This window comes from Choloepus didactylus, chromosome 10, assembly GCF_015220235.1.
Source record: "Choloepus didactylus isolate mChoDid1 chromosome 10, mChoDid1.pri, whole genome shotgun sequence".
In the NCBI taxonomy this organism is placed as follows: Eukaryota; Metazoa; Chordata; class Mammalia; order Pilosa; family Megalonychidae; genus Choloepus; species Choloepus didactylus.
This window is the reverse complement of record NC_051316.1, coordinates 55,379,724-55,407,673: the sequence shown is the minus strand read 5'-3', so window position 1 is coordinate 55,407,673 and position 27,950 is coordinate 55,379,724. Positions and strand designations below refer to the sequence as shown.

At 37.1% G+C, this 27,950-nt stretch overlaps 1 protein-coding gene across 10 annotated transcripts in view; it reads right to left on the bottom strand.

Annotated features, from left to right (window-relative positions):
- Positions 1–27,950, bottom strand: part of KDM4C (lysine demethylase 4C) — a 517,981-nt gene that overhangs the window by 125,064 nt on the left and 364,967 nt on the right. For all 10 annotated transcript variants that reach the window (XM_037798517.1, XM_037798518.1, XM_037798531.1 and 7 more), the window contains 2 exons: positions 26,399–26,454; positions 24,224–24,332 (listed from right to left, as the gene is read on the bottom strand). In XM_037798517.1, the coding sequence (XP_037654445.1) occupies positions 24,224–24,332; positions 26,399–26,454 (165 nt within the window). The remainder of the gene's footprint in view (positions 1–24,223; positions 24,333–26,398; positions 26,455–27,950) is intronic.

Here is a 27,950-nt window from a genome sequence, read left to right as displayed (position 1 = left end):
ACCTCAGACAGCAGCTGGGGGACATAAACACTTAGGAGATAGGCAGCAGATGATGAAACTTCAAAGAACCTAAGACTGAGCAGCCATAGACAGAGAAGGAGCACCAAAAGAGCTGTAATGAAATTCAATGACAGTTCCAAGGACAATGGCATATTCTGAAACAATTGGTGTGTAGCAGAGCTGAGATGTCAACCTAAACTAGTCAATGCCAAAGCTCATGTCCTTCATTATATCCAAATGTCTTTGCACTACCAGCTTCACATACGCAGAGAATTCTATACAGCAAATATAAGTCTGAGAGTCAGCACTACCTTTAGTGTAATTCAGGTGTTTAATTCTATAAATAAAACCAATACAGCATGAAAAATTTCTACATGAGAAAGCAAAGGTGTGTTAAGTGTCATACATGACGGTAGTCTCATAGTAAGTCCAAAGTAAACTAAAAACAAACTTAAGAGAAAGTTGATATTTTTATAAAACATTACTTACGTATATGTGTCTGAGTATCACAGATACATAGCACATTATTTAAACACACTCTTAATTAGCACACACTGTTAAAATGTAGTATCCTTCTAGACTATTCTTCTCCATAGAAAATACTCAAGACTCATTACTGGAATGTTTTAATAAAGATCACTTCTGTGGATTTGCAAAGAGCTGGAGATAACTTTCATTTTGTGTTTTATACACTTTGATTTTTTAAAAAAATTTTTTGATGACAAACACATTACTCTTTTAACTGAAACATCAGGTCTTTTAAAATAAAAGTAAAAATAAGGACCAAGATTATTCAAATTCTAACCTCAAATAAACAACTCAAAGTTCAATAGTACAATTTAGTCTTATCTGCTTTGGAAATGCCCTGTGCCTCATATGTCTGAGGCTGATAATCCAAACTCTGAGTTTGGCCTGTCATTTTCCAGGAGCGTGCTCCCTGGGAGAAATAGAATGTGATTAAGGATGAACACATCTTGCGTGCTTGTTTGCTTTTTCCAATGCAGGTGGGCTGTCACCCTCTGCGTGCACAGCAAGCAGAAGTTAAAAGGCTGTCATGCCTTATCTATGCAGAATGTACGCTGCCTTATGTGTCACAGCTTTGGGGGGAGGTCCCCAAAACAGCCTGTGGCAAGAAGCACAGAAACAGGAATACTGTTATAAACAGGAAAGGGAGACTTAATAGTTCTAAGGCTATCACTAAGGTAAATGAAGTTTTGAAATTAAATGGTGATTGCCCCTGTCAAATTGAGAAGCTTGGAAATGCACATATGTTAACTGCTAGGCCTTCTAGGAAGGAGTGATTTTCATGTTGCTGGTTCCTTCATTTTCTAGTTAGGAAAACAGATTCTTAGGGAATTGGCCCGTAAGAGTTAGAAGTATTTAAATTTTCTTGTCGTTTCTAAAAACATTTGAGCCAATAATTTCCCTCTCAGCTCTAAACTGAACTGCCAACTAAAATATTCAGCAATGTTCACAATATTATTTAAAAAATATTTATGAATTGCTTTGAAAAACATAATAAAGGAATAATACAAAAGGATAATTGACTCTGGATGGCTTCTTCCTAGACAAATTTTAAAGCAAATTTCTTCAGCAGTGCTGAGTTTCTGCCTTTTACTGGGTGCTATAAAAGAAGTAACAATAACAATATAACCTCTCAATTCCTTACAAAAAAACAACTCCACAACATTTTGTTATTTGAATGATGTTCGATGACTCATAAAAGATATCTCATTTTGTCGTGAGCTATGAATAATCTGGTTATGTTAACAATACACCACAATAACAAATGAAAACTTTGATGGTTTTTACAGATGTTTATTATCATTTCTAAAACTAATTCAAAATAATTTCATACTAACTGAAAAAACAACACTTTTGATATTTGGAAGATTATTTTATTTGTTAGAAATGATTCACACTACATGATTATCCTGGCATTAGGAAACAGAAATACTTATTACATATCTCTTTGTAAAAAATGCCTTAGAAATATGCCTTAACCTAGCCTTTCCCTTCTGCCTTCTCAAACTACTGAAAGAACAAATGACATTCTTGGAAGTTCTATATCTAAACCCTCAAGAATGTAAAGCTCATGAAAGAGATGAACTTGTCCATCTTGTACTCCCCTGTCACCTAGTATCAAGTACTATGTCCAGCTTGATGAGTATTTAATAAAAAAAGGATACCTAAATGAATGCAAGAAAGAAATGCTCCTTATTCCACAATTATCCTTAATACCTTTAGAATGATGACAAGATGGATACCACAATTCATGAAAGATGATTTTATTATATCTTAAATATATGCTTTGTGGGAGAAATCATTATAAGTAGATCTCCACAATATCACAGAAAGACATTACTGGTCTGTTGCTCCAAAACCATTAACTATGAAATATAAAAAGCTGTGACATCATTAAAGCCTGGAAAAGAAACTGAAAAGATCTGTAGATAAGGATTTGTTTCCTCTTTTTCTATTTTTTTTTTTTTAAACTACAGTGGCTGACTCATTACATTTCATACCACTTAGAGTCGCTGGAATTAAATATGGATCAATAATCACTAAACACATCAACAAGTGGCACTCATGGAAATAAATTATACCAAATGGCCAGCATATTGTAAGCTGCAATGGCACTACCCCTGCTTTTATAAATAAAATATGAGAATTAAACTTTCATAGTAAAATATTTTACCAGACTAGATTGCAATTTTTGACATGGTCAATTCATCATTGTAAAAATCAGAGAAGGCTCAGTCTGCTCTGTTCAAAAAGCTCATTAGTCTCTTAAAATTATATCTCTGCCAGGATGTCTTGATTGTTTTACTGAAAAATAGCTGTTATTTAGTGAAAAGAAGATTCCACAATAATATTTTCTGAATTTTTGAATCAATTATGAGCAATAGATGGATCTAAATCAAACATAAGCATTATTTCTGCAATGAAAAGTGATCAATTAATGGAATATCAAATTCTTCTGTATCCTTTGTGAATAAATATACGTTCTTAGAGGTATGAAAAATACAAATTAAATGAGCAACTGGAACCTGAAATCTGAGATGATAAGGAGTCTATTCCAAACGCAGCATTTATTTGAAAAATCTATGCTTGAATGTACTTAACACGTAACATAATAAACAATATAAATAAATCACCAATTTTAACAGAGCATAGACAGAGAAGACAAGGAGTCAAATTAGCTTAGAAGACATTTAATAGGCTTTTGTGTCAACTGAGCATTTTATTTGATGGCAAGTTAATAAAGTAAAAGACAGAAATATTAATAAATTATACAATGCAAAAATGAAAACCAATTGTTTCATTGTAATAATCATTTGAATAGGTTCTACAAGACAGCTATCATCCAAAATAACTTTCTAATTAAATCCATATAAATAAAACTAATGTTAGTAAATGAAGGAAAGCAAACTATTTTGTTTCTAAAGAAACTGGAATATATTTTATACTCCCATGAGAAAAATGTGCAACTTAAAATTTTATCATAAGGCAATTTTATTTCAAAAGACAAGTAGCGAAGGGTGGACAGCAAAATAGCAGCATACAGAGGGGTGGAATTTAGTTAGTCCACTGGAACAACTAATGAACAACCCAGAATAACTAGTAAATAATTTGGACTTACTGCTGGGAGACAACCATGACCTATTACATATCATCCACCAACCTGGACTGAGAGGAATGACTGAGATTGCAGCACAGAGTCTGTAAGTAAAAACTGTGAAACTGTGCCGGCAGCCCCCTCCCTCCATAGCAGGCTTTGCTGTAAAACCTCGCTGTGGTAGTGTGCCAATTTGAGTGTACTATGTCCCTCAAAACACCATTATCTTTGATGCGATCTTGTGTAGGCAGACATATTAGTGTTGATTAGACTGCAATTCTTTGAGTGTTTCCATGGAGATGCAACGACCCAACTGTAGGTGATAACTCTGATTAGATAATTTCCATGGAGGTGTGGCCCTGCCCATTCAGTACAGGACTTGATTAGTTTACGAGAGCACTATATAAGCTCAGACAGAAGGAGAGAGCTTGCTACAGCCAAGAGGGACACTTTGAAGAACACACAGGAGCTGACAGAGGAGCTATAGCTTACAGAGCAACATTGTGGAGATGGCCTTTAAAAGCAGACTTTTGCTTTGGAGAAGTTAAGAGAGGAAAAATGTCCCAAGAGCAACTGAGAATGACATTTTTGAGGAGCTGCAGCCTAGGGAATAAGCTCCTGGGAGAAAGACATTTTGAAACCATAACTCTGGAGCAGTCATCAGCCATGTGCCTTCCCAGCTAACAGAGGTTTTCTGGACATCATTGGACATCCTCCAGTGAAGGCTTACCTTGATGGCTTACCTTGGACACTTTATGGTCTTAAGACTGTAATTTTGTAATCAAATAAACCCCCTTTATCAAAGCTGATGAATTTCTGGTGTTTTGCAAAAAGACAGCATTAGCAAAACAGATAGAAAGCAGCACTCTGCCAGCAAACGAATATAGCTCAACTGAACTCCAACTGTTGTTGTAATTAACAAATGTGGACTGCTGAATACAAGCCACAAACTCCCAACAAGCAGAGTATTTCAGTGACAACCGACTTTACGAACCCGAAGACTCATCGGTCCTGGGAGGGGGAGCCCAGAAGACCAGGTGTTACCTCTGGCCAACAAATGAAACTGGAGGGCTGTGTACTGGCTCTAAAAGGGGGCTTTCTGTCCCTTTTTTGCTCTCTCAACCTGAGGAGCTCAGAGGAGAGAGCTGCAGTCATTTTCAGTGGAGAGAGCCTCAGCCATTTTCAGTTCACAGCACTCTGACCAGACAGGGGTGGAGATAACAGAGTCAGAGAGACAATTCAAATGCAAATGATAACTCCCTAGAGGGTGTTTCTTCCCTAAGAGTAAGGAGGTGGGACTCAGCTTTCCCCTTAGAACCAGACCCCAGAACCTGGGGAAAAATAGCCAAAACAGAAACTGAAGGGGCCACATCTCCTTACACCAGTCAGAAATGACAGGCTGACAGGCGCCACCTGCTGGGCAGGTTAGGAAAAGCACAGTGACCTCACAGGAAACTCAGTCATTCTTCCAAGATACACCCTGAATATAACCCCATTCTGAGACCTGAACCTGTTCTGGTCTGGGAAAATCTGACTGTGGTAACCAAGGAAACCAGATACCTAGACAACAGAAAACTACAATCTATACTACGAAAAATGAAGATATGGTCCAGTCAAAGGAACAAACTCACACCTCAATCAAGATACAGTTGAGATATTGTTTCACTTTAAAGAAACAATCTATTAACAAGTTCAGGGAACATATAACAAAAGAGATGAAGGCTATAAAGAAAACACTGAGTGAATATCAGGTAGGAATCAAAAGTTTGAAAAAATAACTGGCAGAATCTATGGAAATGAAAGGCACAACACAAGAGATGAAAAACAAAATGGAGACATACAACAAGAGGCAGAAGAAAACACTCAGGAACTGGAGAAGAAGACACCTGAAAGCCTACACACAACAGAACAGAAGGAAAAGAATGGATAAATATGAGCAACATCTCAGGGAACTGAATGACAACATGAAATGCATGAATGTACATGTCAGGTGTGTCCCAGAAGGAGAAGAGAAGGGAAAAGGGGCAGAAGCAATAATATAGGAAATAATCAATGAAAATTTCCCATCTCTTATGAAAGACATAAAATTACAGATCCAAGAAGTGTAGCAAACCCCAAACAGAACAGATATGAATAGACCTACAGCAAGACACTCAATAATCAGATTATCAAAAGTCAAAGACAAGGAGAGAATCCTGAAAGCAGCAAGAGAAAAGCGATCCATCACATACAAAGGAAGCTTGAAAAGATTATGTGCGGATTTCTCAGCAGAAACCAGGGAGGCAAGAAGGAAGTGGTATGATATATTTAAGGTACTGAAAGAGAAAAACCACCAACCAAGAATCCTATATCCGGCAAGACTGTCCTTCAACTATGAGGGAGAGTTTAAAATATTCTCTGACAAACAGATAATGAGAGTTTGTGAACAAGATACCTGCTCTACAGGAAATACTAAAGGGAGCACTACAGACACATAGGAAGACAGGAGTGACAGGTTTGGAACACAATTTTGGGTGACGGTAGCATAGCAATGTAAGTGCACTGAACAAAGATGACTGTGAGTATGGTTGAAAGAGGAAGGTTAGGAGGATGTGGGACACCAGAAGGAAAGAGGAAAGATAAAGACTGGGACTGTATAACTCAGTGAAACCTAGAGTGCTCACCAATTGTGATAAAATGTATAAATATGTTTTTACATGAGAGAGAACAAATGAATGTCAACCGTGCAAGGTGTTAAAAATAGGGTGGTACTGGGGAAAAAAAAGAAAATCAATGCAAGCTAGAGACTATAGTTAACAGAAACACTGTATTATGCTTCCTTTAAAGTAACCAAGGCAATATATCAAAGCTAAATGCCTTTAAGAGGGGGACATGAAGGAGTGGTGTGGGACTCTTTGCATTGGTGATGTTGTCTGATTCTTCTATTCTACTTTAGGTTAACTCTTATCTTTCCTTTTGTTCTTTTTAGCTGTCATGGTTTTTTTGTTTGTTTGTTTGTTTGTTTTCTCCTCTTTCTTTTTTCTCTCTACCTTCTTTGACTCTTCCTCCTTCTTTGTGGAAGAAATGGAGATGTCCTTATACAGACAGTAGTGATGGTGGTGAATACATAAATATATGACTATACAGGGAGCCATCCCTATACAGGGAACTTAGGATGGAAAGTATGGCGGGTGAACAAAACTGTCTTTAAAAAAAAACAAAAACGGATTGACAAAGAAACCTTTAGGGGCACTACATTGAGTGAAATAAGTCAGACACATAAAGACAAATATTGCATGGTATCACTGATATGAACTAATTATAATATGTAAACTCATAGACTCACAGACAAGAAATACCAGTTACCAGAATACAGAACGAGGTTAAAGAATGGGGAGTGGTTGCTTATTATGAGCAGAATGTTCAACTAGGTTGAACTTAAGTGTTTGGAAATAGACAGAGATGATGGTAGCATGTTATTGTGTAACAGCAGTGAATGGTGTGTGAATGTGGTGGAAAGGGGAAGCTTAGAGTCACGTATGTCACCAGAAAGAAAGCTGGAGGTTAAAAGACAGGAATGTATGAAACAGTGAATCTTGTAGTGGACAATGTCCATGATTAACTGTACAAATATTAGAAATCTCTTTCATGAACTAGAACAAATATATGACAGTATAACTAGAAGTTAATAATAGAGGGATATATAGGGAAAAATATATACCTATTGCAAACTATGTACTACAGTTAGTATTTTACCATTCTTTCATCAATAGTAACAAACGTTCTATACCAATACTATGAGTTAATAATGGAGGGGGAGTGTTAGGGGTATGGGAGGATTTCAGTTTTCTTTTTTTGTCTTTATTTCTTTTCTGGAGTAATGAAAATTTTCTAAAAATTGAAACATTGTGGTGATGGATGTGCAGCTGCATGATGGTACCATGGGCAACTGATTGTACACTTTGGATCTCTGGATAATTGTACAGTATGTGAACAATCTCAATATAATTGAATTAAAAAAAAAAGACAACTAGTGAAAAGAAAATCTTACACAAAAATTAAGCTGAAATTAAAGCTAAAGAGATTATGAAATGTATCCCTTCACACAGGTGTGTGGAAATCCCATGTGGTTCTTCTGCCCATCACTTTCATACATGGTCCCCCATCCTGACACCAATACACCAACATAAATGAAGGATCCAGAGTTGAAACTCTTTTACTGTACTTTTATACTTCAAAAGGGTGATAGAATGGTAGGTACAATATTATCACAGTTAAAATTCACACACAGAAAAAGAAAACCTGTTTGTCCCCTATTTACCGATCAGTAATAGTAACTGAACACTAAGTGCTTCCAGCACTACCAACCAAGGAGTAATCTGTGAAACAGTTACATACTCACCTAAGGTAAGGTTCTGGAGACCTAGTGCTTCTCTCTCCTGAATCATACGCAGATGGACTACATGGCTCTCAATTTAAGGATATGCAAAAATTACCTCCCTATTCCTTTTCTGGTGTTCACAGCTGTACACATTGCATGACATTCACCCAGATGCTTATGCCAGAACTGGCTTCATTCCTATCTTCCTCCACACCTACTGTAAGTCTCCATCAAGTCTGGCCAACTTGCCTCTGAGCAGTTCACTCTCTACATCTCCATGTTCAAACTAAAAGAATTTCTCACCTGATTACTGAAATAAATCTCTCTCTACCTGCAGTCTTGCTCCTTCAAATATATTCTCCCCTCAAACATTCTCCAATGTGTTCAGGATAAATACCAATATCCTCTAGAAGAGTACTGTCCAAAGAAAAACAATGCAAACCACAATTTTCAATTTACCAGGAGGCCCATTAAAAAACATTAGGAGAAAAATGATTGAGATGGCAGAGAACCCCAAAGAACCACTGAAACCAGCAGACAAATCTCTTTCAGTGCTCTAGAAAACAATTAAAGGATGCAGTAAGAGGGTGAGCATAGAATCAATAAAAAGGCTGCTTAAAAGCAGAAGGATCCCACAGCACTTGCCAGCCTCTTTTCCATCCCTTCACCATCTTGGCATGGAGCCAGCCTGTGCTCCCAGTCCAGAATCCTGGTACCAGTTATGGAGAAAGTAGAGTAACCTTCACACACATACTGGGAGTATGTATGACTGGCCCAGTCTGTCTGGTGGTAGCCTAAGGGACTCGCCATTACAGAACTTGCCTTGTGCATAGAAGGCAGCTCACAAAGCTTTCCTACAAAAAGCTGTGGGAGAGCAGTCAAGTCATGCTGCCTGGGGCAAGGGATTGTGGCTGTGGGACATACAGTACACTGGCTAGACCATGAGGAAATTGTTTCCTAGGGAAGAGGGAATGACACTGATATCTAGGTAAACAGGGGAATTCCTAGGGACACATGTACATGCCCAAAAAAAGATGCATGCACAGAAAAGATCAGGGAGGGTCCTATGCTTTGACCTGGAACTGTTCTCTAAATTCATGTATAGGTAAGTGGTGAAGGAGAGATTCTGGACAGGTCAATCTGTAAAGACTTGGAAAGGTGTTTACTTTTTTTTTTTTTTTTTTTTTGTAGCTCCTGGCATTTAGGAAAGCTCTGTCATAAAACTAGCTGGATACAAGCTTAGGGAACACCTCAAAGTGTAAATTCCAACAATAACACAATTAAAATAAAAAATATACAGATTTCAACAAAAGATTAGAAAATATACAGAGAAACAGGAAGTGATGGCCCACATAAAGAAGAAGAGTAAACCATCAGAAACTTCCAGTGAGGAGCACCAAACTAGGGACATACCAGACACAGACTTTTTAAAAATGGTCCTAAATATGCTCAAAGAGCTAAAGGTAAACATGGGGAAAGAACCAAAGGAAATCAGGAAAACAAAAGATGAACACAAAAAGAATTATCAATAGAGAGATGGAAATTATGAACAGGAACCAAACAGAACTGAAGACCACAATAAAAGAAAATAAAAATTCCCTAAAAGAGGTTCAACAGAGATTGCAGCTTACAGAACGAAGAATCAGATAATGTAAAGGTAAGATAATTGAAATCATCTCGTCTGAAGAGCAAAAATAAGAAAGAATGAAGAAAAGTGAACAGAGCCTAAGGAGCCTGTGGGACACTATCAAGCATACCAATGTATGCATTGTGGAAATCCCAGAAAGAGTAGAGAGAAAGGAGTAGAGAGAATATTAAAAAAAACAAAAGCTGAAAACTTCCAGAATTTAACAAAAGACATGAATATACACATTCAAGATGCTCAATGAATTCCAAACAAGATAAGCACAAATGGACTCACGCCAAACAATTAATTAAGCTGTCAAATGCCAAAAATAGAGAATTCTGAGAGCAGCAAGATAGAAGCAACATATCGTGTACATGGAGACTCAATGAGATTTATGTGCTAATTCCTCAACATAAACTGTGGAGGCAAGAAGATAGTGGGAAAACATATTTAAGGTGCTAAAGGAAAAAAAAATGCCAAACAAGTATTCTATAGCCCACAAAATTATCTTTCAAAAATGAGGGGGAGATTAAGACATTCCCAGATAAACTAGAGCTGAGGACTTTGTTACCACCAGACTGGCCCTACAGGAAATGCTGAAGAGAGGTCTGCAAGTTGAAAGGAAAGGACAGGAGACTACAGACTGATGCCACATGAAGAATTAAAGATCTCCAGTGAGGTAAATATAAATGCCAGCACTATTATAATTCTGATTTTTAATTTCATTTTTTACTTAATACAGGATCTAAAAGACAAATGCATAAAACGCAATGATAGGAGACTTCTGGGGAATATGGCAGAGTAGGGAGCTCCAGGACTCAGTCCCCACTAAAACAACTATTTCGGCAAGAATGTCTGAAACAAGTATTTTGAAACTCCAGAGGCCAGAACAGTGTATAAGATCCTGCAAGAGGCCAGAAAAATATTGTACAAGTTCCAGGGAAAAGTGGGAGGAAGAGAATGATCAATTATGGTAAAAACTTTAAATTGCTCTCTCTGCATGGCAGCTACTGGTGCCCATGACCCACTCTCACAGCAGACCAACATGGGGTTCAGTCCCTGGCTAGCTACTGGTGACAGAAAAGGACATAAAAATCTTCATCCCCAAGTAGAAGGGTGGGTGTGGCCTATCACTGATCACAGCTTTTGATTAGCAAATTCAGATCACCAGTTCCCAGTTCTGAGGGCAGCTACTATTTCAACCCACCCCAGAAAAAGGCAGCAGCACCCACTATGTCAACCCTCCTCAGACAGGGGTGGAGGTGGTAGAGACTTAAAGATATAGCCTTTCTCAGAGCTGCAGGGGACAGTTAGCTGAAGGATGCACTTCCTGGACAAGCCAGGAAACCTCAGCTCTGGGAGCCATCAGAGATTTTGAAGCCCTTCCTGATCCCCTCTCAAGGGCATGTGGGGATGGTTAGGGCCCCCTTTGTGGGTCCCTGGCCCAATATTAGCTGGGAAAGTCTGATTGAGAAAGTACTCTCAGGGGTGACCCTCCACCAAGATTCTGACCTCCCAGAAAAAGCAGAATGAGATTATGAAAGGAGTGTAAAAAACTACAGAGGCTAACAGTCCGGGACGAAGGTCTGCCAGTGACAAACAGCCAAGAGAGGGAGGCCTATTTCCTGGGAAACAGAGGGGACAACCAAAACTCCTGTAAACAGGGATACTCTAAAACAAATAACATGGGAAACCTCAGGAGAAGTCAGAGGCCCAGTAAGACAGCGAAAACCTGCACACTGCATTTGCCTTCAGCAGACCTTCTTGATAGGAGGGCTGAAGCTCAAGAAACTCTTTGTCTTTTCACCAACTGGTTACAAAACCAAGAAACAGATATTCCAGGGAGTAAATCCCAGAGTTAACATTTTAAAATATTAACATGTACAGTATGCAACAAGAGTACAAAACAAACAAAGAAACAGGAAATGAGGGCCCATCCAAAGGAAGAGAATAAAAATACAGAAAACACCAATGAAGAAGATGAGAATGTGGACAAACCACACAAAGCCTTTAAAAAAAAGATCTTAAAAATGCTTAAGGAGATGAAGGAAAGTACAGAGAAAGAGGTAAAAGGATATCAGGAAAACAGTGAATGAACAGTATGAGAGTCTAAGTAAAGAGACAGAAATTTTCAAAAATAACCAAACAGAACTACTAGTGTTGAAGGCCATAATAACTGAAATGAAAAATGCCCAGAAGGCTTTCTGGCATAAGAAGGAATCAGTGAAACTGTAGACAAGATACTTGAAATGAGTCAGGGTGAGGAGCAGAAAGAAAAAAGAAATATTAAAAGTGAAAATAGCCTAAGACAGCTATGGGACACCATCAAGCCCACCAATATATGCACTATGGGATTCCCAGAAGGAGAAGAAAGAGAGAAAGGGTAGAAGGATTAGTCAAGGAAATTAGTCAGAGAATTTCCCAAGCTTAGCAAAAGATGTGAATGTGCATATCCAAGAAGCTCAGAGAAGACCAAACAGGGTAAACATGAAGAAAAATACATCCTATCATATATTGATTACACTATCGCATGTAAAGGACAAGGAGAGAGTTCTGGAAGCTGGAAAAGAAAAGCAACATGTTACGTACAAGGGAGTCTCCATTAGATTGAGTGCCGATTTCTCATCAGAAACCATGGAAGCAAGAAGGCGGTGGGGTTGAAATACTTTAAAATGCTGAAGGAAAACAACTACCAGCCAAGGACTTTATATCTGGTTAGACACCCTTTCAAAAATGAGGGACAGATTAAAACATTCTCAGATGAACAAAAGCTGAGGGAGTTCACCACTACTACATTGATCCTACAAGCAATGCTAAAGGGAGTCTTCAGACTGAAAGGAAAAGGCAATAGACAGTAGTTCAAAGCAGCATAAAGAAATAAAGATCTGTGGTAAAGATATTTTGGTAATTATAATTGCTGGTATCATTATATTGTATTGTTTGGTATATAACTTCACTTTTTACTTCCTATAGTTGCTAAAATGCAAACGCATAAAAAGTAATGATAAATCTAGGTTTTTGAAAACACAGTGCAAAACGGTATAAGTGGTAACAAGAACAAAAAAATGGAAGAGGGACAGAGGGAAACAGGAGAAATATATGTGCCTGCTACTGAAGTTAAGTTAGTATCAAGCAAAATATGATTGTTATAAATTCAGGATGTTAAATTTTAAACCCATGGTAACCACAAGGAATACAGATGAAAAATATATCCAGATAGTTATTGTAGACATAACATATGCTATGTGAACTTAGGAACCCCCTACTTTTTAAATTAAGCCCTCGAAATTGAGGTTTGCTCAGGTGAAACTTATAGTTGTAAAGGGGAGGCTAAGCCCACCTATAACTATGCCTAAGAGTCTACTCCAGAGAACCTCTTCTGTTGCTCAAATGTGGACTTTCTCTCTAAGCCTAACTCGGCAAATAAATTCATCTCCCTCCCCTAGACGTGGGACAGGACCCCCAAGATGAATGAGCCTTCCTGGCGATGTGGGACATGGATTCCGGGAATGAGCCTGACCTTGGCATCAAGGGATTAAGAATGTCTTTTTGACCAAAAAGGGGGAAAAGAAAGGCAACAAAATAAGGTTTTAGTGGCTAAGAGAATTCAAATAGAGTCAAGAGGCTGTCCTGGAGGTTACTCCTATGCAAGCTGCCCTAGATACACAAAATGACCACTATATGATAAGCCCAAGTCAACAGTACTCCCGAAAACCTTAAAGAATACCCGGATCCCTATCTGAGACTCGATACAAGTTTCACTCACTAAGTTTATTCTTCAGAAACTTAAATCCTTCAGAGTGCTCCTAAGCCAGCTAAGTCCCAAAACCCAGAGGCAACAGCCTCTTCAAGAACATCAACCAGATGTTCCCTTTTGCTTATAAAGCTGACAGCCCTTTTTAACAGGAACAGGTTAGGGTGGTTACTGTGTAGACATCCCTGAAGATCAAGATTAAAGTGATTAAACTAGAGGAAGTGATTAAACTAGAGGAAGGGGTAGCAACAGACAAGATGGAATTTAACAAAGGATTACAATACTGAATCTTTATATAATTTTCTTTTGGTTAATTGCTAGGGTATTAGAATAGCTAGAAGGAAAGAATTGAAATGGTGGAACTGTAACGCATAGCATCCTTTGAAATTTGTTCTATAACTACTTGTTAAATTGTAATTTGAAAGCGATACCTTTTTGTATATATGTTATGTATCATAAGAAGGAAATAACTGCAACTATGGCACTATAACTCATAACAACTTTGGAAATTTCCTTTATATCTACTTGTTAAATCATACTTTGAAAGATATTACCTTTTGTTATTTATGTTATATTTCATAATAAGGAAATAACTAAACTGTGAAATTGGAACCTGTAATATTCTTTGAAATTTGCTTTCTACTTATTAAATTGCACTTGGAAAGTTATCACTTCTATGTATACATGTTAAATAGAAACGTAGGCTTTAATGGAAGTAAGGGGAAAAAAAAGGTATAAGACTTAAAAAGGCTAAAAAGCAAAATGGCAGACGAAAGTCTTGTATTGTCCGTAGTGACTTTAAATGTAAATGCATTAAACTCTCCAGTCAAAAGACAGAGTGGCAGAATGGATAAAAAACCATGACCCAACTATACGCTGTCTGCAAGAGACTCAATTTAGAGTCAAAGATACAAGAAGGATGACAGTGAAAGGATGAACAAGAATACACCTTGTAAGAAGTAACTAAAAGAGAGCTGGAGTGGCTATACTAAGATCAGACAAAACTGACTTAAAGTCAGAAACAGTGACAAGGGAAAAAGATGGTCATGTTTATGATATTTTATTTTAAAATAGAAACGTGGCAAATTCTAATTTCTAATATTATTTCTTTTCCCTAATTATTTGTATCCATGCATATAAATAATAGCATGATCTCTGGTTTCAACAAATTAAGGATATATTTATTTTAAAATATAAACTCTGAGTTTCATAGTTTGACTACACTTCTCTTTATCTACAGTTTTCAAATATTCTATAAGCATAAATTACTCTTAATATAAGGATAAAAATAAATTTGATTTCTGCATAACCCATTGAAGTCCATTCCTTCTCAAACTGGGGGAAAAAAGAGGCCTGCAGCATTGCTTGCCCATATCAAAACCATAAATGATTACTTCATGGGACTTCTGGGTTAAAAGGAAAACTGAAAAACAAATTTAATTTTACCCCTTCCACAAATTCCGTTAAAATAGTAAAGTGATTAATTAAATAAGCATAAATCCAAATGATGGAGAGAACAAAAGAGAAGACAGCAGCAAAGAAAAACCTGGAAACTAGAAAGCCAAGAGACAAGTGGTGCCTTGACTTTAGCAGAACCAAGAAAGCGGAATCCTTAGACAGCAAAGTAAAAGGCCATGAGGCAGACAATTTATACTGCAGAATCCCCAAGAAGGTCATATACTAGTGGCACCAGATCCCCTACTCATTTAATGAGGCTGAGCAAATGCCTTTCCCCAAACCAGAAAAAACTCAAAAACTCAGAAAAACTCTGGTTTATTCTCAGAGAAAGTAAAAGAGAGGGTCTCCTGACTGGAAAACACCAGGAAGAGATGAAAGTAGAAACACAATACGGGGGTGCAAAAGGCCTAGCTAAAAATGGTGCTCAATTAAAAAAAAAAAAAAAAAGCTAGTCCAGCTCACAACACAAACTATCGCAGAACTTTTTTTCTTCAAGACAACTACTGTATTTCAGCAAAGAGCTATTTTGTCCCACAGAAATTTTCTAAAGCACATTCATTAATATTTTACTGCTTCATTAAGGACCTTCTTAAGTGGAACTGGCTTATTTGTTTTAATTGCAAGTGTGTAGCAGTGAAATACAATTTGGTGCCACTGCTTTGATTTGTGATAAGGTGCCAGTTTTTCAGTGGTGTACTGGAGCAGGCTAGTACAAGCTCTAAAGAAATGACTGTTGAATCCTAGGAATTTTGAGTGCTAGTTGCCATCACATTGGTAGTTTGAAATTGGACATTGGTGAGAGTATTTCCACCACAGAAATGTGCAAATACAAGGGATTTTTCCCCCCTTTTTTGGAGGACCATTTAGGTAAACAGTGGTTTCATCCACTGCTAGAAATTACAAAATTAACCCCCCCAGACTTCCTGAAAGAGTCTTGAAAACAACGTCTGCACAGCACACCTTGGGAACTACTGTTCTATTCCAAACACTGATTTGGAAGACTGAGGGCCATAGAGGCCCAAGTTAACTCTGGCCCCTGAACTTTGAAAGGACCCCAGTGCATTACTAAGAGGTTAGCCAATTCAGTTCTTCTATGAGAAAGAGGAGACAAAAGCCAGACTCAGAGGAGAGGGTATCCTGTAAAACAACAGGTGTCACGGGCCATGGTCATTCCCTAGGACCCAAACCACTGCAGACCCGCAGCTGCACCATGGGAGGCAGCAGAGGCAAGGCAAGAGGTTGGCACTGAGGCAAAGAGTCTTGAACAAGACCACTTTTCAACAAGCAATGGCCATGGTTGAAACGAAGCAACAGCCGTATTTGTGGACTCCTGTCTTATAACAGCAAGGAGTTCATACTACAGTCTGTGGCCAGAACTTCAGGGGAAGGTGGTGAAAGCTAGTAGGTATGAGGAAGAACCCATTTCAGCCCTCATGCCATGGCGATGACAGAACACTCCGTTTAATGGACTCCATTCAAAAGAAAATTTCTGGAGTTTATAAACTGTACTTTCTAAATGCCCAAAGGCTGTTTGGTATATTTAAACTCTTCCCAGCATTAGAAATATAAGGAAAGAAAATCACTTAAACAATATTAGCGAATATTGCTAATACTCATTGAGTGCATACTCTATGCCAGGCCTTTAGTTTTCTTGTTCAATCCTCACAACCCCAATTTCCAGATGAGTTTCAAAAGGTTAATGTGCTTAGCCAAGGTTTCCCAGTTAACAAATAGAGGACCAAAGACTCAGCAGACTGCTCCAGAGCTTGCATGATCAATCTCCACATAACACAGGATTCTAAGAATGACATGATCCAAAGGGTAGTACAGAAGAATGCAGAGAACCTTTGATATTTAGAGCATTAAATCCAAACTGTAGCAAGCTAAAACAGTTCTAGTGCCTGCATCATCCAACAATGAGTTCATGTAGCCAATGGTATCACTAAATTGTGGGACCACACCTAAAATACACCACAATAGCTTCTGCTAAATCAATTACAAGTGTGAAAACTTCTCACTTTGTACAAAAAGCTTTTTATATTTTTTTCCTTGTTTTCAAAAACACTCTTCTGAGGAAATAAATACTTGATACTTAAATATGGAACAAAGAAAACTAATTCTTGAGCCCCCTCAGCAAAATAAAGCATATTGAATCTACTGTTTTACAATAATGACTGTACCTTTCCAAAAGTATAATCCCTCTGCTTTCAATCAATGTTGACCATGCAGAACCCTACGAATTGTTTAGAGACCCTTAGCAGCTGCCTCAGCTCAGCATGCTTTCGTGGGCATCGACCTCGTCAGTGTTTAAGTGAAAATGGTGACCCAGTCTCTGAAACACAGATCCCTACTCACTCCCTCAATTAAAAGATCTGTCAGCAATCACTACGCAGACAGACAAGATCAGAAAAAAATGAACTCTTCAACAATGCAACCTAGAAAATAAGATTAGTCCTTCACAATATTCTTTGATCATGAATTATCTGAAGTTCTACTTATCTAAGTATGTTTTTTAAAATTAGTCCTGAGGAAAAATGAGTTCAGAACTGAAATTTTTAAGGCTCCAGCCAATTTCCTTCTGCCTCCCAGTTTTTCTCTTAACAGATAAAGAAAAATCCATAGTAACAAGATAACATTTCATGCAGTTACACATTTTCTCCTATAGATATCTATAGCCTTCAGAAAGTATATTATTTGTAGTCATGCCCATCTGACATTTTCCATTTTACTCAAAAGATTTTATGGTTTGGTATTATAGCAATATACAAATTTGACAGCTTGCAATAGGATCTAGTCCCTGAAGCAAATCATTTTGACAGTTGAGCACTATACAGGCACTAATGTACATTCTTTTTATGCTACATTTACTTAAAATCCTGACAAATTTAGGGATGTGTATGCTGAAGAACATTATTTTAATGATATTGCAAAATTTTATAATGGACTTATTAATAGACAGCACAGCACAATTATACTGTTTGTCATACTGCTTATTCCTCCTTTAGTAGTTCACTATTCAAAGCAAATTTTTCCTGAACTATGTTTAAACAAAAACTTGCTCATTGTTGTCAATGTTCATTATTTTCTGAGAATTTTTTTGTGTTTAAAAATAGCTGATCATGGGAATAAATCAGTACACGAGTTAATGTGGAACATAATGACTTTTTTTGATTGCCTTTACAATGCTACTTTTTTTTTCTTTTAAGGTGATGAAAGGTAATCAATATGTAGTTACATTTCCCAAATGCATTAATGGAAGGCCTGTTAAAGACAACCCTGACTCCTCTAAGAAAGAAACCAAAGCTGCTCACTAACATTGCCATAATGTTAACTAGATAGGACTCAGAGGGATCTTACAGTCTAAGAGGCAGACCCCATCCCTCTCTCTCAGTAATTTCATTTTTAGTATTCAGTACCTTTGAAAACATGAGGCAGTTAGCAAGAGAACAAGTGCCTAGTTCTAAGAAACAGGAAGCCTAAATGTATTTTTTCCCTGTTGATTCAGCAATTCAAATGGAATACCACCGTGAAACCACTCTATTTTCAGAATTGATGTACCTTCCAAAACTATAATCTTTGGCTTTCAAGTTCACTATTATTTGCCTTCAGGTACAAATTTTAAAGTGAATAGAGGCTTCTCAGCAGAATAGTATGGTCTCAGCCAGATGCCAAAAGGCTTGTAGTTCAGTAATCATTGCAGTGTAAATTCCTTTTCAAAATAATGTTCTTCACTCAGAGAACATTTGTGCCTATGCTTGGTTCACTTGTCAAATACAAATCGGAGATCATCGAATGCCCAGGGGCAACTTCAGCTATTTCCAAAATTCATTTCTCCCTGTATTTGGTTGCAGAAATAGGAATTCAAATGAATACTTATAAGAAGGTCTACAGATACAGAGACCAAAGACATGAGCTATGGCAGTGTGAGTGTGGATGTGTTTCTGGTCATTATACGAAGCTAACCTTCTTAGGCAATGATAGCAACCATAGACAATGATACACTCCTATGAAAAGTTTCTCTCCCTAATAGGAAGAATATATAGAACAAATGGTTGCATTTATGGTCAACTGATATTTTCTTAACTGTCCAAAACTTGTCTTGCTGTTTTATTTGCAAAGATTCCATAGCTCTTTAATCTTCAAGAAGTAATCAAAGTATGCAATAAACATGAATGATAAATAACCAATAAATATCAGAAATCCATGTATTTTTTTACTCCTTTCGATGGCCTTTTTCAATGCTCTTCCCTCTTTTTTTTTAAAGTCAAATCACAAGACTTTGGGTGATCTGCTTACCAACTTCTACAGCTTTCTTCTTTTGGTACAATAATACTGCAAAAACATTGTCCTTTTTTGTGCCAGTTTGGATATATTATGTCTCCCAAATGTCATGTTCTTTAATGCAGTTTTGTGGGGGCAGAAAAGTATTAGTGTTGATTAGGTTACAATCCTTTGATTACTTACATGGAGATGTGACTCCATGTCAACTGAGTGAAACGTTTGACTGGATTATTTCTATGGAGATATGGACCCCACACATTCAGGGTGGGTCTTGATTTAATCACTGGAGTCCTACAAAAGAGCTCACAAACAAAAGGACCTCAGAGTAGCTGAGAGTGACATTTTGGAGAGTAATAGAGAGAGACGTTTTGGAGACAGCAGCTGGAAGCAGACTTTTGCTGACACTGTGGAGATGCTAGCCCAGTGTTTGCTCCAGAGAAGCTAAGAGAGGACAAAATGCCCCAAGCGCAACATTTTGAAGAAAGCACAGGAGCTAAGAGAGGAGTGGAACACAACCAGGGATCAGCAGATGCCAGCCATGTGCCTTCCTAGCTAACGGAGGTTTTCTGGACGCCACTGGCCTTCCTTCAGTGAAGGTATACTCATGTTGATGCCTTAACATGGACAGTTTCACAGCCTTCAGACTATAAATTTGTAACCAAATAAACCCCCTTTATGTAAGTCAATCCATTTCTGGTATTTTGTATAATGGCAGCATTAACAAACCAGAACATCTCTAAACTCCTGTCCTTACTTGTTTTCTCTTTCATTTTTACCTGTATTTTTCCATTGCAAAAAAAAGGGGGGCAATTCTTACTTAATGTGTTTTATATCTTTCTACTTTGTTTTTGCTTATGAGCTCTCAACTTTGCACAATTTTAATCCTCTTGCAGAGACTCAGTTATGACTATGTCCAATCAATCATACTAATAGAGGAAATAGGACAGGAAGAGAGAAGGAAATATTCCTGAGTAAATTCTAAACCCGATACCACCTGTGCACAATTTCCTTTTTGTCCTTCGACACACAGATCACCTATGACTTCCAATAAGCCCCTAGATTGACTCTCCATGAGCACATTGAGGGTTGACCAAACCGCTGAGGTGGGGAATAGGTAATGTCCTCAGCATCCTCCTCCTCATTCTTCTCCCTACCAAGTGCCAATGCTCTGGTATTCTCTGGATGAGGCAAAATGGTGGTAGAGGGAAGGGGAATGATGACATTTGCCAGGAGGATAACCATTAACATATTGAAAAAGTCATTCAGAAGCAAAGGAATTAATTTTGAACAATTAGGTAAAAAAAAAAAAAAAAACCACACCAAAAAAACTAGTGATACTAAAAAAAAATACAAAGTAAAGCCACAGAGAAAATGGTTCTCCCTCTTAGATATGCCTACCCTCAGTAGCATTCAGGCAACTTTCAAGCATTTCATTCCTGTAACAGGATGACTCTGCTTTGAGTGATAAGCCTTTAGATAGCAATCTGTAGTATTTTTTATATGGGGCAGCAATTATTTTACAAACCTGAGATAGTTACTCTGCACAAAGATAAATATTGTTAAAGAAAGCAAAAACAAACTTAGATGGATGAAAACCACTACAGATAATTACATTTTCGAGTTTACATTTTCAGTTTTAAAAAAGTTAATGAATTATTAAAGTTTTTAAAATTACCAGTCACAAAAACAAAAGAAAATAAAATAGCTTGAAAGTAAGTTTCATGTCATCACTGTTGTTCATTTAATTACATGATAAGCAGAGGACACACTTGTGAAATTACCAGACAAGGTGGACGGATAAGCCAAAGGTTCTTCACAAAGCACACGCCTTTCTAGGATCATGAAAATCTACTGAAGGGCACTCAAAGAGTTGTTTTCCATTTACTGCTTTTTTGTTTGCTTGTTTGTTTAAATGACTCATTATATGTGAGAGGGAAAAAATCTGCTAAAATAAATAACACCCTATCCTACATCCTTCAAAAAAAATTTTCCTAGACCAGTACTGTTAGAAGGGCTTGTCAAAAGCTGCAGCTTGAACCTCTGAATAAATAAAAGGCTAACAACAAAATTATCAAAATCTTCAAATAGCTCTGCATCAATTCCAGTATTACATAGTCTATGAAGACTGCTAATAATAATGAGCACATGTTTTTGAAATAATAAAGCTTTTATACTTAAGAAGGGATTTTTAAGCTCATGTTTGCCACCAGTCATTCTTTAAGCCTCCTGCAGTTACTAGCTGTTAACTACTGTTGCTTATGACTTACACAGAAAAACACTAACTTGCCCCAAGGGAAAGCAGCTCTTTTTTATGTGGTAAAATGAAAAACTGAAAGGAAAAAAAAAAAAAAAAAAAAGCCCTCTGGAATTTAGCATTTTTAATGCATCACAACAGCACTTTCACTGCCCTGCCTCCATCCGTTGAGCTGGAACTCCCTGTTATGCAACACACACATGCCTTTTGCAAGGCCTTTGCAGGGCACTTTACATGCTAAGGGAGGTGGTTTAAGGGCAAGGTATTGAGAACCTGGTGCAGTAGCACCACCTAGTGGGCACTGGGGAGAGGCTCAGAGTCCCCCTTGCTGCTACTTCCAGGATGAACAACTGTCCTTCATCAGGTCACTCCAGTTTTCAATCCCTAATTAACCAGAGGTTCCAAGACCAGAACTCTTAGTCAACTGGAAAAGTGCTGCATGGGTGTTTCATAGGCTCTGCTAGGCTCTATGGCCTAATCATGTGGTCCCTAGAGGCAAATAAGGAAAAGAATGCCTCGCTTTAGGGAAGCATGAACAATACTGTGAATTACCATCATCACTTTAAAATGAGAAACTGTGAAGAGGCAAAAAAAAAAAAAAAAAAAAAAAAAAGTCATTCTTTATTGCTCGATCAAACACATCCTGACGTAGACATAAGAAACGAATCCACCATGATTTTAAGGTGGGAGCACAAACAATGACTTGCTGCCATTATTATTCCTTTACTATTCCATTACTGAGTGACCACAATGTGCTGTGTCTATCCCTATCCCTACCTCTAGGGCTCTCGCATTCTCAACACACAAACACACACACACACACATACATGCCACAGAATTCTAATCTTAACATTTAGTTAGTATTCAATTTGTTTGGTTTTTATATGAACACATAATGTTAAATAAAAGGCTGCTTAATAATTATACAGTAGCTAATATGCACATGTTGCCAGATTTTATTACTTAATAGACAAGAGATTCAAAGACAAAAACTTTAACCCTCCAAATCTCCCTTAAAAACATTTTAAAAATTCTGTTCTTTCCATCTCCAACTCACTTCTTTCAACCAAAATATTATCTATCTAGACATGGCAAGAATGGAAATTTTCTTTTCATGTGTATGTTTTCCCTGCAGACCAGTGATTCTCGGCTGAGGGTGATTTTGCCTCCTGTGGGATGTTTGGCAATGTCTGTCTGGTCAGGGATGCTGTAATCTTACAGTGCACAGGATAATCCCTCACAACAAAGAATTATCCAGTCTAAAATGTCAATATTACCAGGTTGAGAAATCCTGATCTAGATTACTATATGCTAGAGGACAGGAAACCATGTTTTATTCAAAAAGTTACATTCAGTATTTGGCAAGGTAAGGTAATAATTGAAATAAATTGATTTTGGCATCTAAATAATCTGTATTACCCCTAACAAGAAGGTGAGTAGACAGTCCAGAAAAGACGATGCCTACAGTTCCAGGAAAAAGATCAAAACTGACACCGGAAGACACTAACGCACACTAGATGGGCATAGTGAAATAATTTCCCTGGACTTTGGCCTAGAGGAAATGCCACTCAAAACTACTGCTCTGATTTCTTGCTAGCCATGTACTTATTGGATTACCACATAAACTTCAGAAGAAGCTAACATCAGCAAAGTATTCCCTAGGTATAGGGCAGAGGATCTGATCCCTGGGAAAGGGTACTCCACCCCACTCACAAGTGATCATTTGTAAATTTTATTACTCAAAGCCAGCCTCTGAGTCTAATCACAGTGGGATACGGGGCAAGACTGTGGTGCAGGTGTTGCACTGTAGTAGATTCACTATAGTTATGGTCCTTTTTTAAGGCTTCTTAGTGAAAAAGCCATCCAGACTTCTGGCCATTCATTGCCTCGTTTCAAGCTATTACAGCATTTCTGAGTGGTATTTTCCAAAATGAAATTCTCCTTGTATTTTCCCACTAAAGATAACCATTGTGAGTATTTTGATAACTATCATTCCAAGAAATGCTCCATGAATATAACATTATGTTTAAGAAACAAAAAACAAAAATTTCTGGTCTTAGAGCAGCAATTTTTACCCAGCTATGTATCATGGACACCTTTGTATGTCAATACACACAGCTCTACATTGTCATTTGAGACTTCAGGTGACCGTAAATTCAGACAAGACATTACTTTAAAGGCACTAATCATTAAAAGATGAAAACCATCCCATAAGAAACATGTGATATGCATAATCCAAAAGAGCATGGTATTTTGAAGAAAATGATAAGCCGCACCATTCTCAAATACAATCACTAGATTTTTTGAAACAACCTCCTGAATGAGATTACAACCCTCACTTCCCTGCTATTCTCTCCACAATTCTTCAGGACTGGCATGGACATCAAACGCCTATGTTTTCAAAACGAAATACTCTTAACAAAGGGAACAAGCAGGAAGATTTTTATAAATGTTTCTGAACATGTCAGAAGACAGCTTGTTTGGCAAATTAAATGACATTTCTTAAGAATGTCTCTCTCAAAGAAGAGAGAGAAAATGTAAATAATTCAAATGAAGTTGGAGACCATGGGCCATGATCAACAAATTCCACCATATAGCCTAGTTTAGAAGTTCACATTAATCCAGGAAAGTATTAATCCTTTGCCTCGTTTCAGATAGAATTTGTGGAAGGCTATATGCAGATTCACAATACAAAAGGAAAAGAATATACATGGACAAGTCAATTGAGACTAAAGCAAAATAAGGGTAGAATAATAAATAAAATTATGCTAAGGGTAAAATTACATTGGGAATGTGTGCACTGATAATAGAAATTCCAGAACTTGAAATTAACTCTAATTTATGAGGTAAAAAGAAGCTTTGCCACTCACCAATTTTAACCTCTGTAAAGGTATTCTGCCTACATCTATTTGTGTCCTTTCTGGGACATTAATGAATCGAACTTCTGGGACTGCAACAGCACACATGACATGGGCCCACCTACAGAAAAGGAGACATGAAACATAAACAAAAGTTCCCTAAACTTACATACCTTTGTACATCAAACTAATGACGGCAATTCTCAAAGATGGGGAACACTCAGAAGAGAAAGAAAGCCAAAGGCCTAAATCCATCACAAACAGACTCTCTGAATTTTAAATTTTCTGGATGATACCTGCCACTAGGTAAAAACCAAGGAATCAATCCTATTAATGAACTTATAGTTTTCTATACTTGATCTGTGAAATACTGATTTAGGTTTTCTTTTTCACTTATTGCTGAAATATACAAGCAATTAATATATTTAAGCTAATCATTATGTGGCAAGAAAAGATTAGTTCAATTATTAAAAGGTATAAACTGGGTATAGCATATAACCTTTTTTTTTTTTCCATAATACAAATGTCAAGAACGACATCATATCTCCCTGCAAACCTTATCTGAGGAAACTAAAGACAGGAGAAATGAAATGTAGCTGGTTGCTTTGTTTCCTACTTAGAACCTAATTTCTTCTTTCAAATTCTGAAATGCTCCAGAAAAATGACAACTTCCCCAGTAACACTATGGAGTTTCTCATAAGCAGACTCATGAGGTTTGAAGAGATCTTGAAAAAATGATCAAATTCATCAACCTGTCTTTAAGATAAAATATATTTACTTCTTTCAAAAAACATAAGACCACCATCCCAATTTTTAAGGGCCACGGGAAGGAGGACAACACAAGTGACAATCCCATTAGGACACCCTTTCATATCTAAATGAATAATACAATACTACAGGAAACACAAGTTCTTTTTGTTCTAGCCCAAAGGTAAGAACAGAACTTATCTGTCTTTACAGCAACCCATCTAAGCCATCTCAAAGTCTGTATATCTTGCGCAACACCCTAACACTAGTCAAGACTTTTTAGTGTGTTGCCAATCACGTCATCATAGCACTATGATAGAAGATCCAAAATTAAATAAAAATATAGTTTCTCTGACTAAACTATATCAGTGTAGGAATTATAAATGCCTTTACTATTCCTTGTAAAGAATAAAAAACATCTGCATAAGCATGTAATTATGCCAATTCAATCAACGCATTATACCAGGGTACCCAACATCCAGTGTTCACGGGGCCAGGCAAGGTGTAACCAGTATATGTATATCTGGTAAGTCATGGTGACCCAGGGAATATCTGTCCCATTTAGACCAGGTTCTCATCCCAACTGGTTATTGCAATGCACAATCCTTTCTCAAGTAAAGATAAAAATGTGGATTTTCATGTAAAATCTCTCTACTTTAATTCTTTGAATCAAATTTATAAAATGATATGTGAGTCAAGCAAAACATATGGTTGGGATGGATCTGGCTCCCTCTAGAGAGCCAGTTTACAATTTATGCCTAACCCATTTGTAGATGTCTCTATTTTCAATGGAGCTTTGGTTCCATTTTCAAAATTAAAGTTGCGTCATGAAAACAAGAATGAAATCTGTACAAAAATGTATTTCAATGACAGCCATAAAAACCAGATTACCTTCCTTTTATGTCTACTTTTGACTCTCTTCATATTCTCCATTTGCCCCCTTCAAATCTTAAAAAAAAATCAATGTTTTCACCCTTTTTCCATTTTCATGTTAATTTACTGACGCTAAAAGCAAATGGTTTTTATTGTTTTGACAATGATTTAATTTATCTGAAGATAAAAGATTTCACTGTTTTCAGGCATACCCTGGTTTTATTAAACTAATAGGATTCTGATGACATCATATTAAACATTAGGATTCTAATAGACCTTAGATGATATGAGCTCCCTTCATTTTAAAAACTGTTAGTAAAAGAGGGGTTATTCTTCATGGTGTCAAAGACATAGAACAGAAACACAACTTAAAACATCCTCGTCCAGCAGAGTAAAAGGGTTGTCAGTAAAGGTCTCTGAAGACACACACATAACCCCAACCTGAGATCTGGACAGCAAAAGCTTTGGGATGATGTATCTAATTGTGAGAGGGAAAGCAAACTGTCATAGAGAAATTCAACATTCTAGAAATATAATGAAATTTAACACAATGAAAACATTACTTACTTATTGTTTGTAGTTTGCTTAAGAGCACCCCCTCTCAAATTGCAGAGACAGCATTCCTGGAAAAAGAAAGGGAAAAAAAATACATACCAGACAATTATCAGACCCACACAATGGAAGTCACTACTGTTTATCTATATATATCCAGACACTCATTTTTATTTTAAAATTAAAACCATGAGGAATTGCATGAAGGCCAAATATCACTGAGCAGTTCAAGAAGGGAAGTTCAAAAGAGAGATGGGAAAGTGAGGGTACATAAAAAAGCTTTGCATACAGAAGTCCCCCAGATGGAACCATCATTTCCTGGTATCATCTTAAATTGTGATCTTTGAGGAAGGGCTGTGATGCAGAGAACTTGGCAGCCTGGAGAATGGTATGTACTGGATTCCAAAGCACAGAACATACACCACTAGGTTCTCCTGTGCTCTGGGAATCCACTCATACATACAGGATGGCTAAAGAAAGGAGTTTCGGCAGGCCTCTTTCTGATATAATTATAACCAAGAGGCCATTTTAAAAAGATACCATTTTCATTAGAGTATCACTTTGGATTCTATTCTTTTTTTGTGGGCAAAATGGTGCTGGAAATAGTTCTGATGAACCCAGGCTATATGACCTTAGAAAGAAGTGTAGTGAAATGTTTTCCTTTCTTCTTCCCATGTTTGGCACTTTTCCATGTCCTGATCTGGTATATATTATTTCCACTCCATTATGACTACCATTACTACAAATATTTCTAACAGATCTTATTAGTTACTTCTCACTAAGCTCTTATGAAAAAATCCAGGAGAAAACAGGGCCAGAAAGCAATGTACTGCCTTCTGCTGACCTACAATTATTTTAATTAAATGCCTAAGTAATTTCTTTTTATTGTTCAATTCAATCTTGTCCCCCCAATTTTCCGCATTAATACATTTAAAAAAAAAAAAAAAAAACTAGTTAAAGGTTCTGTTGGTTATTTTTCCTCCTCCAAGTTGCATATATAAAATTTCTTTACCCAATCCTACAAGGTAAACTCCCTTAACTAATTTTGACAGTTTCACTTAAATAACTCTGCCTTATCAACTATTAGGAATGGGTGTCAAACTTCATAGCTTTTATTTTTCTGAAAACAATATGAAAATAACTGGGGAGAATCCACAAATCAGTATTTGGGTACAAAAAAACTGGGACAAAACAGTAGTTTTGTTTGTGTGGAAAGTTTCTTGGCACATTTATTTGAATTTCCTAGGTGACTATTAAAAGTTCACAGTAACAAAATACTGCCCTAGGTATGTGCCCTTGAATCCCTTATAAATGCAACACAAGAAGAGAAAAATTCAAGGGAGAATTCTATTTATATAGCAAAACCACAGTCTTAGAAGCCTTTAGGAGATAAGGAACAACTAGTTTTGGTGAAGCACACAATGAAAGCAAAATTTCACAATACAAATATTGAGAACAAGCAATCCAACAATCCATTATAAAAAAATTATTGAGGAGGATCCAAGATGGCAGATTATAAGAAACAGCAAATACACTAGATAAAACTCAGAACATGCTCCAGAATACC